This window comes from Chiloscyllium plagiosum, chromosome 2 (genome assembly GCF_004010195.1).
Source record: "Chiloscyllium plagiosum isolate BGI_BamShark_2017 chromosome 2, ASM401019v2, whole genome shotgun sequence".
In the NCBI taxonomy this organism is placed as follows: Eukaryota; Metazoa; Chordata; class Chondrichthyes; order Orectolobiformes; family Hemiscylliidae; genus Chiloscyllium; species Chiloscyllium plagiosum.
Window position 1 is genome coordinate 82,838,619 of NC_057711.1, and position 15,296 is coordinate 82,853,914.

At 41.7% G+C, this 15,296-nt stretch overlaps 1 protein-coding gene across 5 annotated transcripts in view; it reads left to right on the top strand.

Annotated features, from left to right (window-relative positions):
- The window catches only part of LOC122561322 (solute carrier family 28 member 3-like), a 196,365-nt gene that overhangs the window by 84,535 nt on the left and 96,534 nt on the right, over window positions 1–15,296 (top strand). For 4 of the 5 annotated variants that reach the window (XR_006314992.1, XM_043713019.1, XM_043713050.1 and 1 more), the window contains one exon: window positions 797–874. The exons of the other annotated variant lie outside the window; for it this stretch is intronic. Coding sequence is in view for 3 of the 4 variants with exons in the window: in XM_043713019.1 (XP_043568954.1) it covers window positions 797–874 (78 nt within the window). In the remaining variant the exon portion in view is untranslated. The remainder of the gene's footprint in view (window positions 1–796; window positions 875–15,296) is intronic. 5 annotated transcript variants of the gene reach the window in all.

Below are 15,296 nucleotides of genomic sequence, written 5' to 3' on the forward strand. Positions count from 1 at the left end.
TTTAACACCATTCAAGACAAAGCCCACTTGATTGCACCTGATTTTTCACCTTCAACAGTCACTCCTGCCACTACCAATGAACAGTGGCATGAGTATATGCCATCTATAAGACGCACTGTAGCAACTCACTAAAGATCTTTCAGTAGCATTTTCCAAACCTCCAAGCCTAACCACCTAGAAGTACAAGGCCAGCAGAAACATGGAAACACCACCACCTGCAGGTTTTGCTCCAAACTTTAAGTCATCTTGACTTTGAACCACATTGCTATTCCTTCACTTTTGGGTCAAAATCCTGGAAGTCACTCTCTAACAGCACTTTAGGTGCATCTGCACTACATGGACAGTAGTGATTCAACAAGTTTGTTCATCATGAATTTTTAAAGGGCAATTAGGGAAGGGCAATAAATGCTGGTCCAACAGGTAATGCACAATCCAATTAATGAATAAAACAATCCCAAACTATTTTAGCAAGCTTTTGTTCACCTTTCCTAATATTTCTTCTTTGGTTCAGTATCCAGATTTTGATTCCCTTTCTGAAGCAACTACAAATATGCCCAACAATAAAGTCACTATACAACCGAAAAGTTTTGTTGATTTACCCAATGCATTTATAAGCAAACAAAGAAGCTTCTGAGTGTTCGTTGGTTACATTGGTATTCTCCAAAACAATTTTAATAATGCCATATATAGTAACCATATGTATGTAGTAAATACGCTTTAGTTTTATTTTATTATGAAGATCGATTATTTAAAGCTCATAAACAAACAATTATACAAGTTACTTATTATCTTGCAGATTTTCTTGAATTATGCAGATGCTGGCTCAAAATTTTTATTTGGTGCAACGTACACAGACCACTTTTTTGCATTTAAGGTCAGTTTAACATATATCTTGGATATTGTGATGCCTCATGATGTTCATGATGTCTCAATTTAAATGCTAACATTCTAAAAGGCCAAGAAAACACAATAAGTGAGAGCAGGAGTAGACCACATAGCTTGTCAAGCCTGCGCCATATTCATCAATTTAATAGGAATGTAGGAACAGGAGTGGGCTATTGAGATCATTGAACCTGCTCCACCATTCGTATACATTGTGGCTAAGTATTCAACTCGATCTATTTTCCCTCACAATCCTTACATTCCTTGATGATTTCTATCTTTATTAATATGCTCAATGATTAGCTTCCACAATCCTCTGAGGTATAAAATTTTAAAGATTCTCCATCCTCAGTGAAGATATTCCTCTTCTTAGTTGTAAATGTTCTACACTTTACTCTGAGATTATATCTCCTGGTTCTCGATTCACCAGCAAGGAGAAACAGGTTATCTGTGTAACCCTTTCAAAACCTGTATGAGCTTTGTCAGCTTCAAAACTTTAGAGCAAACATGTCCAGTTTTCTAAGTCTCTCCTCATTCAACAATCCCTGGGATATGTCTAGTGAATTCCATTTCGCTATTGACATCTCCTTGCAACCTCCTCATAACTTACATTCCCACTTAGTGTCATCAATAATTTGGAAATATTACAACTGATGCCCATAATCAAATAATTTACTGTATATAGATTGTGAACAGCTGTGACCCAAGTGTTGATCATTGTGGTACCCCACTAGTGACTGCATGGTATTCTCATACCCATCTGTTTATTTCTATTATAATAAAGGGCCCTGGGGAGTGTTGTAGAGCAAAGAGACCTATGGGTGCAGGTCCACAGTTCCTTGAAAGTAGAGTCACAGGTGACAGGATGGTGAAGAAGGCATTTGGCACACTTGCCTTCATTGGTCAGAACATTGAGTATAGGAATTAGGATGCATGTTGCAGCTGTGCAGAAAATTGGCAAGACCTCCTTTAGAATACTGCAAACAATTCTGTTACCCTACTATAGGAAAGATGTTGTTAAATTTGAGAGGGTGCAGAAAAGACATACAGGGATGTTGCTGAGATATGAGGGTTTGAGTTATAGGGAGAGGCTGAATATGCGAGAGTTTTATTCCCTGGAGTGTTGGAGGCTGAGGGGTGACCTTGTAAAGTTTATAAAATAATGAGCATGGATAGGGTGAATAGCCAAAGTCTTTTTATGAGAGGGGGTGGGGGGGAGTCCAAAACTAGAGGGCATAGGTTTAAAGCAAGAGGGGAAAGACTTAAAAGGGACCTGACTTTTTCATGCAGAGGGTGGTGCATGTATGAACGAGCTACCAGAAGAGGTGGTGGAGGCGAATACAATTGCAACGTTTATTATGCATCTGAATGGGTATATGAGTAGGAGGGATTTAGAGGATTATGGGCCGAATGGTGGCAAATGCGACTAGATCAGATTGGGATGTTTGGTTGCCGTGGACGAGTTGCATCAAAGGGTCTGTTTCGGTGCTGTATAATTCTGTGACCCTATAGTGGATACTGGAGATCTGAAATAAAATCGAAGTTCTGAAGAAGCTCAGTGGGTTTGGCAGCATCGATATAGCATAAAACAGGGTTAACATTTTGAGTCTGATACATCTCTTCATTGGAATACGTTTACAATACTTAATGTTTGGCACTGTAGTGAAATTGAATATCTGCCAGAAATACTTAGCAATCCAACTTTCGACACTGAGAAATTGAAATAAATTAGTATTAATAAAGATCCAGTACTCAAAATTGTATTGGGTCGAAAGTTGATAAACCCTCTAAACCAAATGAACTACATCCCAAGTGTTGACGAAACTGGAACATGTTTATTACTAGTCTTGACTTTCTGTCTTATAGCTGTTTCTCAATCCAAGCAAGTTTATTACCCCATTCCACATTCACTTATTGCATCCTTTATAATATATGCTTTTATTTTCCCTATTACTGACATTAAAATAAAAGGTTGTAGTTCTTCATGCTAACCATCCATCCCTAATTAAATAGTGGTGTTACATTTGTAAATATCCAGTTAGCAGGGATGTGTAGAAGTTTGAAAGATAACCACCAACAAATTCACTGTCTACATAGCTAGCTCCTTGAGCACTGTTGGATGCATTTCATTTGGTCCAGGGATTTATCAACCTTCAACCTTTTTGTATACCGCCTCTTTTTCAACACTAATTTCTTTTAGCTTTTCAGTCTCATAAGTTTTTAGTCTGTTTTGATTCTCCGATTTTTTTCTTTGCCAATATTACTGAACTTTTAATCTGTGCCTTCTGTTGTGAAGGCATGAAATATTTGTTCTACATCTCACCATTTTCTCATTGCTTGTGATAATTTCTCCTATCTGTTTTTATAGGGGATCAACATTAATGTCTCTCTTCATTGTTATATACTTCTACAAGATCTTACAATTTTTTTTATACTTTTGGCTTGTTCACTCTTATTCTGTGTTTCTTCCAAACAACGTCTTGGTGGCTTTTTGCTGGTTTTTAAAACATTCCTGACCCTCAGATTTTTGTACCATTCTTTGCAAAATTATAAGTTTCTTCATTTAAATTAATTCTATCCTTAACCTTCTGAGGGGACCACAGATGGTTTCTTTGTTGCTGTGTTTTTGTTTTTCAGTGCATTTTTGGAACATTTTGTGCTCTTTTTTCAAATGTTTCCTACAGTTTATTTTCCACAATACCTATTAATCTATTCACCCAATAATTTCTAGCCCAATTCATCGCTTTTACTCATACAATTTACTATGTTTACATTAAGCATTTATTGTTTTTCAGAGCAGAACTTAAACATTACCATTAAGAGACAAAAGTGAAAACTTTATGTTTTGCACATTGGACTGACAGATGAACAACCAAACATAGAAAGAGAATGTTGATTTATACAGCATGAGAAGAGGGTTTGACCGTGGTTGACATTGAGATTCAGCAGGAACAGTTAACTGTAAATATTAGTTAGCTGAAAAAGAAACTCAGAACAGGCAGTTAGATTCTGAATGTTTAGGCTGTTACGATGGGAATACAGCAGCAAATGGCAGTCTCCTCGACCCTTTTCATAATGAAAACAATTTATGGGCTAATTCCGTTTGCTGACATAAAATGGGGGCTGGTTTGTTAAATCATGTTGCTTGCAGGCTGTAAAAATATGTCACAGTGCAAGCCTGATTGATATTAGTAAATGGAGAAATGATGAAGGACTTATGCCCGAAACGTCAATTCTCCTGCTCCTGGAATGCTGCCTGACCTGCTGTGCTTTTCCAGCACAGCAACAATCCATCTTCCGCAACATGTGGAACAATCCATCTTCCGCAACATGTGGAACAATCCATCTTCCGCAACTACACTGGCCCCACCCCCCATCTTTTCCTCCGCTACATTGATGACTGTATCGGCGCTACCTCGTGCTCCCACGAGGAGGTTGAACAGTTCATCCACTACACTAACACCTTCCACCCCAACCTCAAATTCACCTGGACAGTCTCGGACTCCTCCCTCCCCTTCCTTATGCCTAGTGTTTGTCTTGATCTTGCACATATCAAGAAAGGGAAACTTCATGCCTCAGAGATCACTAGATAGCAGAAAATCCCTTTAATACTTCAAAGTACTCTTTTGGTATGATCCTAGATATTGAATATTGTTAGATATTATTACTGGAGCGAATCATAGATTTACATTTAAATAGTTCCCATTTCTGTCTTTGTTCACTCCTTTCCTCAGCAATATTTTGTGTTTGATTTTGTCTACTTTCTGTGGTTTTATTTACCCTAATGAAGAAGAGCATATCTTCTCAACATCACAACTATTGATCTCACCCTGCTTGGCTGTTGTATGGAACCCCCTACGTGTTAACCCCTTAAAGCCAAATACATAACAATATTGTCAAATTTGATGGAATTTTAATGCATTTACTTTAGGGGAAATTTGGCATGTTAATATGCTGCAGTTTTTCTTATCTGCGATGTTTTGTGTTATGTTGCTGAAAATATTACTGATGAAATACTTAGCAGTTGTAGTAAAATCATGCGTATACTTAGGATGAAGAAGATTATGAGTACCACATATGCTTGGTCCAGTTCTTGTTGGATTCATTTGGATATCAAAGTTGAAACTTTATTGCTGGAACAGCACAGCAGGTCAGGCAGCATCCAGGGAACAGGAGATTCGACGTTTCGGGCACAGGCCCTTCTTCAGGAATGAGCAGAGAGTGTTCAGCAGGAGAAGATAAAAGGTAGGGAGGAGGGACTTGGAGGAGGGGCGTTGGAAATGTGATAGGTGGAAAGAGGTCAAGGTGAGGGTGATAGGTCGGAGTAGGATCCTACTCCGACCTATCACCCTCACCTTGACCTCTTTCCACCTATCACATTTCCAACGCCCCTCCTCCAAGTCCCTCCTCCCTACCTTTTATCTTCTCCTGCTGAACACTCTCTGCTCATTCCTGAAGAAGGGCCTGTGCCCGAAACGTCGAATCTCCTGTTCCCTGGATGCTGCCTGACCTGCTGTGCTGTTCCAGCAATAAAGTTTCAACTTTGATCTCCAGCATCTGCAGACCTCACTTTCTCCTCGTGCTTTTCCAGCACCGTTCTCTCGACTCTGATATTCTTAAATTGGCTTCTGGTGTAATTCTTAGCACTGCTCAGGATTATTTAGTAAATGTCTCATAGCAAAATTTCTTCTGTATTAGAAATGGTATTCCAAGGTCTATCTTGAAATATGGGCTGATTGAGCATGATTTGTGTGTTCTCTGCCAAGGTCCAAAGGATGTGTTCTTTGACATGATCCATGATTTATTGGGATGTACTGTCCACATATTTGCAAGTGCACTGGAACTCATTTGTATGAGAGACAAAGCATCATTTTGGCTTTACAGCAACATCCTATTAGTTTGAAAACTCTTGTGTTTATTGCAAAGTTGCAGCATGAGATGGCTAGCTTCACCTATTATTTAAATTTTTGAGATACATTCCCCTTAGAGGATAATCTGTGGTAGACTAGACATGTTCAGGGCCAAAAGTGGTGGCCATCGGCCCATTGGAGTTTGTATGATGTATAATGAATTATAATTTGATAAGGATAGCCTTCTTTACTTGCAAGATAGTTTTGATTCATCTTTTCTCAGCATCAAGATTGCATTTAATAGCTAAGGATCTATAAATAAGATGCCAATATGGTTGATTTAATAGCATTAGAACCTTAGGAATTCCAATGTGTTTATTGATTTGTAAAAGTAGTCTTTCAGTAGTCAGTATCAGAAAACCCACTGATGTATTTCTTAAATAATGCATCAAGGAAATGAAATCCATGGTTACTCCATTTTGACAGCAAATTTGAACGTGGGAAGGAACTTATTAAATTGTCTAAAGAATTTGTTTGGTGCGTACACAGTGTCCTTGAAACTAAACTTTACTGCACAAGTTGCCAAGTTCATGAGTTTGATGAAAACACCAGTGGCACATCTAGATTACCATGATGTAGTGCATAGTGCGAATGTCAATGGCTTCCTTGAATGATACATTGTTGAATAAGCTAGCAACATCAAAAGAGCACATGGGCATGATATTGTTCTTGTTATATAGTTCTTGTATTGTCTTTGTGAAATTGAAGGAATCCTCCACAGTAGAGAAAACTCATTTAAAACTAGTTCCAGGAGTTTGCTGTACCATTTGGGTAGTTCACATTGTGCAGAGGCAGGAATTGATGAAATAGAGTGTAAAGGAACATTGCGTTTGAGTGTCATTGGCAGACCATGTATGTAAGATCAATAAAAACTTGCATGATATATCACCAAACAAGCTATGACCTTTATTCAAATCCAACAAGGGTCTCTGAAATTTGTTGTTGAATGTGGCTGTGCAGTAATTTGTAGTAGCAGATTTTATAGGATTGAACTTGGAATTGTCCTTGATCACAGTGTTCATTTTGTTGATGCGTGATACAGTGAGAGTTCACAGTATGTGTAAGGTTTCAGGGCAATTCCTTCTTGATTGTATATCATTGTGCTGTTGCTGTCTGTCCTACTGGTGGGACAAAACAAATCCAGAGGTGATGATGGTAGTGTCTGGGACATTGTTGTTAAACATGAATCCATCAGTGTGACTGTGTCAGGCTGTTGCTTGAATAGTCTGTGAGACAGCTCTCCCAATTTTAGTAATAGTCCCCAGATGTTAGTAAGGAGGACTTTGAAGGTTCGACAGGGCTATTGTTGCTGTTGTCATTTCTGGTGCCTGGATCAGTGCCAGACTATCCATCCGGTTTTATCTCTTTTTTTTGTGATGTTCTACTGGTTGATACAATTGAGTAGCTTGTTCAGTGACCATTTCAGAAGGCAGTTGACTGTCAATCACATTGCTATGGCTGTAGAGTCACATGTAGAACAAACAGAACAGACCGGATATTCATAGCAGATTTTCTTTCCTGAAGGACACTGGCGAACCGAATGGGTATTCTGACAATTGACAGTGGTTTTGCAGTCATCATTAGACTCTTGATTTTCAAATATTTATTGAATTCAAGTTCTGGCATGGCATGATTCAAACCAAGGTCCCCAAAACATTACCTGAGTTTCTGGATTAATACTCAAGTGATAATACCGCTAGGCGATTGTTAGCTTCTGAAAATCTGTCACAGTGTTGGAGGTTCCACAATATATTAGATTACTTACAGTGTGGAAACAGGCCCTTCAGCCCAACAAGTCCACACCGACCCACCGAAGCGCAACCCACCCAGACCCATTCCCCTACATTTACCCCTTCACCTAACACTACGGGCAATTTAGCATGGCCAATTCACTTAACCTGCGCATTTTTGGACTGTGGGAGGAAACTGGAGCACCCGGAGGAAACCCACGCAGACACGAGGAGAATGTGCAAACTCCACACGGAGAGTCGCCTGAGGCGGGAATTGAACACGGGTCTCTGGCACTGTGAGGCAGCAGTGCTAACCACTGTGCCACCGTGCTGCCCAACAGAGCATTAGATTAGATTCCCTACAGTGCAGAAACAGGCCCTTCAGCCCAACAAGTCCACACGGACCCTCCGAAGAGTAACCCACCCCGACCCATTTCCCTCTGACTAATGCACCTAGCACTATGGGCAATTTAGCATGGCCAATTCACCTGCACACCTTTGGACTGTGGGAGGAAACTGGAGCACCCAGAGGAAACCCATGCAGACACAGGGATAATGTGCAAAGTCCACACAGATAGTTGTCCAAAGCAGGAATTGAACCTGGGTCTCTGGCGCTGTGAGGCAGCATTGTTAACCACTGAGCCACCATGCCACATTGTAATGTACATATGCTGCATCTGCTAATTGTGCTTTCCAGGCTCAACATTCTTGTTGTATGTAAGTTTGTGGTGAGATAACTGGCAATGAAGGGTTTGAACTCATCAAATACTCCTTCATGTGTACACCCTCTGAAGAACATATCACCTAGACGTATTCCCTTACCCTATCCCTGTAACCCTGTGTTTCCCATGGCTAACCTACGCATCCCTGAACACAATGGGTAACTTAGCATGTCCAATTCACCTAACTTGCACATCTTTGTCCTGTGAGAGGAAACCGGAGACCTGACAGAAGCTCACGCAGACACAGGGAGAACGTGCAAACTCCACACAGACAGTCATCTGAGGCTGGAATCGAGCCTGGGTCCCTGGCACTGTGAGGTGACTCTGCTAGGAAGTATTCTAGAAACCCAGTTTAAGTTTATCAGTCAGGTAAAGTATTGTGTTAGAAGCTACATATATTAACATACAAGACTATTCATAGAGTCATAGAGTCGTAGAGATGTACAGCACGGAAGCAGACCCTTCGGTCCAACTCATCCATGTTGACTAGATATCCCAACCTAATCTAGTCCAATTTGCCAGCATTTAGTCCATATACTTGTAAACCATTCCTAATCACATACCCATCCACATGCCTTTTAAATGTTGCAATTGTACCAGCCTCCACCACTTCTTCTGGCAGCTCATTCCATATATCCACCACCCTCTGGTGTATCCCAGAACTCTATGGGAGGCTGGGGAAGTGACTGCTGGGCCCCTTGCTGAGTTATTTATATCATCAATAGTCACAGGTGAGGTACTGGAAGAATGGAGCGTAGCTAACGTGGTGCCACTATTTAAGAAAGGTGGTAAGGACAAGCCAGGGAGTTATAGACCAGTGAGCCTGATGTCGGTGGTGGGCAAGGGAACCCAGAGGGACAAGGGTATTTGGAAAGGCAAGGACTTATTAGGGATAGTCAACATGGCTTTGTGCTTGGGAAATCATGTCTGATGAACTTGCTTGAGTTTTTTAAAGTGTGAGCTTTTATTGGTAGAGGGATTGAGTTTCGGTAATGTGACGTCATGCTGCAGCTGTACAAAACTCTGGTGCGGCCTCACTTGGAGTAGTGCGTACAATTCTGGTCACTGCATTATAGAAAGGATGTGGAAGCTTTGAAAAAGGTTCAGAGGAGATTTACTAGGATGTTGCCTCATATGGAGAGAAGGTCTTATGAGGAAAGGCTGAGGGACCTGAGGCTGTTTTCATTAGAAAGGTTGAGACAAATAAGATAATCAGAGGGTTAGACAGGGTGGACAGCGAGAGCCTTTTTCCTTGGATGGTGATGGCTAGTACAAGGGGACATAGCTATAAATTGAGGGGTCGTAGATATAGGACAGATGTCAGAGGTAGTTTCTTTAGACAGAGAGTAGTAGGGGTGTGGAATGCACTTCCGGCAACGCTGGTAGACTAGCCAAGTTTAAAGGCATTTAAACTGTCATTGGATAAACATATGGATGAAAATGGAATAGTGTAGGATAGATAGGCTTCAGATTGGTTCCACAGGTCGGTGCAACATCGAAGGCTGAAGGGCCTGTGCTGCTCTGTAATTCTATGTTCTAAGTAACAAAGTGGATTGATGAGGGCAGAGCAATGGACGTGATCTATATGGACTTCAGTAAGACGTTCGACAAAGTTCCCCATGGGATACTGGTTAGCAAGGTTACATCTCATGGAATACAGGAGAATTAGCCATTTGGATACAGAACTGGCTCGAAGGTAGAAGACAGAGGGTGCTGATGGAGGGTTGCTTTTAAACTGGAGGCCTGTGACCAGTGGAGTACCACAGGATCATTGCTGGGTCCACTCCTTTTCGTCATTTAGATAAATGATTTGAATGTGAACATAGTGGTATAGTTAGTAAGTTTGCAGATGACACCAAAATTGGAGCTGTAGTGGACAGCAAAGAAGGCTACCTCAGGTTACAATGGGATTTTGATCAGATGGCCAATGAGCTGAGGAGTGGCAGATGGAGTTTAATTTAGATAAATGAGGGATGCTGCATTTTGGAAAAGCAAATCTGAGCAGGACCTGTACACTTAATGGTAAGGACCTGGGGAGTGTTGCTGAACAAAGAGACCTGCAGGTTCATAGCTTCTTGAAAGTGGAGTCGCAGGTAGATAGGATAGTGAAGAAGGCGTTTGGTATGCTTTCCTTTATTGGTCAGAGTATTGTGTACAGGAGTTGGGAGGTCATGTTGCGGCTGTACCAGACATTGGTTAGGCCACTGTTGGAATATTGGGTGCAGTTTTGGTCTCCTTCCTATTGGAAGGATGTTATGAAACTTGAAAGGGTTCAGAAAAGATTTACAAGACGGTTGCCTGGGTTGGAGGATTTGAACTATAGGGAGAGGTTGAATAGGCTGGGGCTGTTTTCCCTGGAACATCAGAGGCTGAGGGGTGACCTTATAGAGGTTTATAAAATCATGAGAGGCATGATTAGGATAAAGTCTTTTCCCTGGGGTGGGGGACTCCAGAACTAGACGGCATAGGTTTAGGTTGAGAGGGGAACTAAGGGTCAACTTTTTCATGCAGTGGTCAAAAGGAAGTTGGTCATATATTGCACCTATTTCATTAAGAAAAGTATCATAGAACATAGAACAATACAGCGCAGAACAGGCCCTTTGGCCCTCGATGTTGTGCCGACATGTGAACTATTCTCAGCTCGTCCCTCTACACTATCCCCAAATCATCCATGTGCTTATCTAAGGATTGTTTAAATCTCCCTAATGTGGCTGAGTTAACTACATTAGCAGGTAGGGCATTCCACGCCCTTACCACTCTCTGCGTAAAGAACCTGCCTCTGACATCTGTCTTAAATCTATTACCCCTCAATTTGTAGTTATGCCCCTCGTACAAGCTGACGTCATCATCCTAGGAAAAAGACTTCCACTGTCTACCCTATCTAATTCTCTGATCATCTTGTGTGTCTCTATCAAATCCCCTCTTAGCCATCTTCTTGCCAATGAGAACAGGTTCAAGTCTCTCAGCCTTTCCTCATAAAAGCAGCCTTTCCCTCCAGTCCAGGCAACATCCTGGTAAATCTTCTCTGCACCTTTTCCAATACTTCCACATCCTTCCCGAAATATGGGGACCAGAACTGTACACAAGTGTGGCCTCCACCAGCGTTTTGTATAGTTGCAGCATGATATTGTGGCTCCGGAACTCAATCCCTCTACGAATTAAACCTAACACACCATATGCCTTCTTAACAGCACTATCCACCTGGGTGGCAACTTTCAGGGATCGGATCTATGTACATGGACTCCAAGATCCCTCTGCACATCCACACTACCAAGAATTTTCCATTGACTTTGCCTTCCTGTTATTCTTCCCAAAGTGCATCACCTCACATTTAGCTGCATTGAACTCCATTTGCCACCTCTCAGCCCAATTCTGCAGTTTATCCAAGTCCCCCACACTGTACCATTCTTCCACACTGTCCACTACTCCACCAACTTTAGTGTCATCTGCAAATTTACTAATCCATCCACCTATGCCTGCGTCTAAGTCATTTATAAAAATGACAAACAGCAGTGATCCCAAAACAGAGCCTTGTGGCACACCACTAGTAACCGGACTCCAGGCTGAATATTTTCCATCAACCATCACTCGCTGCCTTCTTTCAGAAAGCCAGTTTCTAATCCAAGCTGCTAAATCACCCTCAATTCCTTGCCTCTGCATTTTCTCCAATAGCCTACCATGTGGAACCTTATCAAAGGCTTTACTGAAGTCCATGTATACCACGTCAACTGCCCTACCCTCATCTACATGCTTGGTCACCTTCTCAAAAAACTCAATGAGGTTTGTGAGACACGACCTGCCCTTGACGAAATCATGTTGACTATCTGAAATCAAATTGTTGCTTGCTAGATGGTTATAAATCTTATCTCTTATAATCCTTTCTAAAACCTTTCCTTCAGCAGAAGTAAGGCTCACTGGTCTATAATTACCTGGGTCATCTCTACTGCCCTTCTTAAACAAAGGCACAACATTTGAAATCCTCCAGTCCTCTGGTACCAAACCTGTAGACAATGACGACTCAAATATCAAAGCCAAAGGCTCTGCTATCTCCTCCCTAGCTTCCCAGAGAATCCTCGGATAAATCCCATCCGGCCCAGGGGACTTGTGTACTTTCACTCCTTCTAAAATTGATAACACCTGTTCGTAACTAACCTTGATCCTTTCTAGTCTAATATCTCGTACCTCATTCTTCTCCTCTACAATATTCTCATTTTCCTGAATGAAAACCAATGAGAAGTGTTCGTTTAGCACTTCTCCGATCTCCACAGGGTCCACATTCAACTTCCCACTTCTGTCTTTGATTGGCTGTATTCATACCCTAATCATCCTTTTATTCCTCACATACCTACAGAAACCTTTAGGGTTCTCCTTTATTCTATCTACTAAAGATTGCGTGTGTCCTCTCTTTGTTTTTCTTAACTCTCTCCTTAAATCCTTCCAAGCTGATCTGTAACTCTCCATCGTCTCATCTGAACCATCTTGCCTCATCAACACATAAGCCTCCTTCTTCTTCGTAACAATAGATGTAATTTCTGTTGTAAACCATGGTTCTCTTACCTTATCACTTCCTCCCTGCCTGACAGGGGCAAACCTATCAAGGACACGCAAAATGTGTTCCTTAAACCAGCTCCACAATTCCATTGTCTGCATCCCTTGCATTTTTCTACCACATTTTATGCATCTTAATTCTTGCCTAATCGCATTATAATTGCCCTTGTCCCATTGATAACTCTTGACCTGTGGCATGTACCTATACCTTTCCATCGCTAAACTAAACGTAACTGAATTATGGTCACTCTCTCCAAAGTGCTCACCTACAACTAAATCAAATACCTGGCCAGGTTCATTACCAAGCACCAGATCCAGTGTGGCCTCCCCTCTTGTTGGCCCTTCGACATACTGTGTGAGGAAACCCTCCTGTACACATTGGACAAAACCACATCCATCTGACGTACTCGAGCTACAGCATTTCCAGTCAATGTTGGGGAAGTTAAAGTCCCCCATAATGAACATCCTGTTCCTTTCACTCCTACCCAGAATAATTTTGCTAATCCTCGCTTCCACCTCCCTGGAACTCTGCGGAGGCCTATAAAAAACTCCAAGCAGTGTGACCTCTCCTCTCCTGTTTCTAACCTCAGCCCACACTACCTCAGTAGACGACTCCTCATCAAAAGTTCTCTCAGCCACTGTTATACTATCCTTGACTGACAAGGCCACATCTCCCCCTCTTACCGCCTTGCCTGTTCTTAATGAAAGATCTAAACCCTGGAACCTGCAACTTCCATTCCTCACCCTGCTCTATCCATGTCTCCGAAATGGCCACAACATCGAAGTCCCAGGTACCTATCCTTGCAGCAAGCTCACCTACCTTATTTCGGATACTTCTGGCGTTGAAGTAAACACACTTCAAACCACCGTCTGCCATCTCATTCCTGTGACCCTGAAATCCTGTCCCTGACCTTCCTACTCTCATCCTCTTGGGCACTGCGACTACACATCCGGTTCCCATCCCTCTGCTGAGCTAGTTTCAACCCACTCGAATAGCACCAGCAAATTTCCCACCAGGATATTAGTACTCCTCTGGTTCAAGTGAAGACTGTCCTGTTTGTACAAGTCCCACCTTCCCCAGAATGAGCCCCAATTATCCAAGAACCTGAAACCCTCCCTCCTTCACCACCCTTGCAGCCACGTGTTCAGCTGATATTTCTCCCTATTCCTTGCCTCGCTATCACGTGGCACGGGTAACAAACCAGAGATAACAACTCTGTTTGTTCTATCTCTCAGCTTCCACCCTAGCTCCCTGAAATCCTGTGTTACATCCCTATCCCTCTTTCTACCTATATCATCGGTACCTACATGGACAACGATTTGAGACTGGTCACCCTCTCCCTTCAGGACACCAAATGTACGATCTGAGACATCACGGCAGTTGGGAGGCAACACACCAATCGTGAGTCTTGTTCACTCCCAACAAATGGAGAACCTCAATCCCTGCTGTACTCCCTTTGGAAACATCTTAGCCAATCAGAGTTTACCTGCATGTTCTGAACTTTTTTCAGTAAGCTGAGATTGATGGTTAATGGTTCCTGTTTCATCTCCATGCCAACCATGGTGCAAGCAATCTGCAGTTTCTCCTTATGTTGTAAATTGGTGTATTGCTTTTCCACGTTTGAATTCTTGCATGGCAGGTCCTGATTCGTATAAAATTAAAGTTTTGATTTCATGTTTCTTTTTAGTAATGTTTGAGTTAAACATTCTTGTTTATAGCTATTTGATAGCATCGACCTTGCGTATTGTTGAAAAAAGACACATTTTGTTTGTCTTTGCATGTTTTAGCACATTATCAGGAATATTGATGTAAAAGGAGAAAACATTTTCTTATATGAGAAGATCGTGCTTATTAGTTGGCAAGTAGACTCGATTAGGGTAGAGATGATACACTGGAGAATGCAGCAGTTAGATTATTACTCACAGTTAACTACCAAACTTGTTTAAATTCAAACCAGGCAGACTGGCTCTGATTGACATTGTCCTGAGAATGCCTGTTCCCTTTTTTGTTATGATGAAACAAGCACAATGTCAGTACACATTATTTCTGTTTCCGAAGAACTTGGCTATGAGTCCTAATATATGTAGCTCCATATGCACAAGCGAGCTATGCTACAAGTCCAACTGATAATCTTACTTTCGTTGTCAGCATAATTCTTAACACACTCAAAAGTTATTTTCCAGATTCATATCTAATGTTGGACACAGTGTTTTGAGTTTTGCATGAATGGGCTGATTAGGTATGATCAGTATCTTGCTTTTTGAGAATAGCTGAAGAGACATTCTGTATGATACAAGCTGCTAGTCTTTGGGATGCATCCAAGGAACAGGAGAATCGACATTTCGGGCATAAGCCCTTCTTCAGGAATGAGGAAAGTGTGTCCAGCAGGCTAAGATAAAAGGTAGGGAGGAGGGACTTGAGGGAAGGGCGTTGGAATTGTGATAGGTGGAGGGAGGTCAAGGTGAGGGTGATAGGCCGGAGTGGGGTGGGGGCGGAGAGGTCA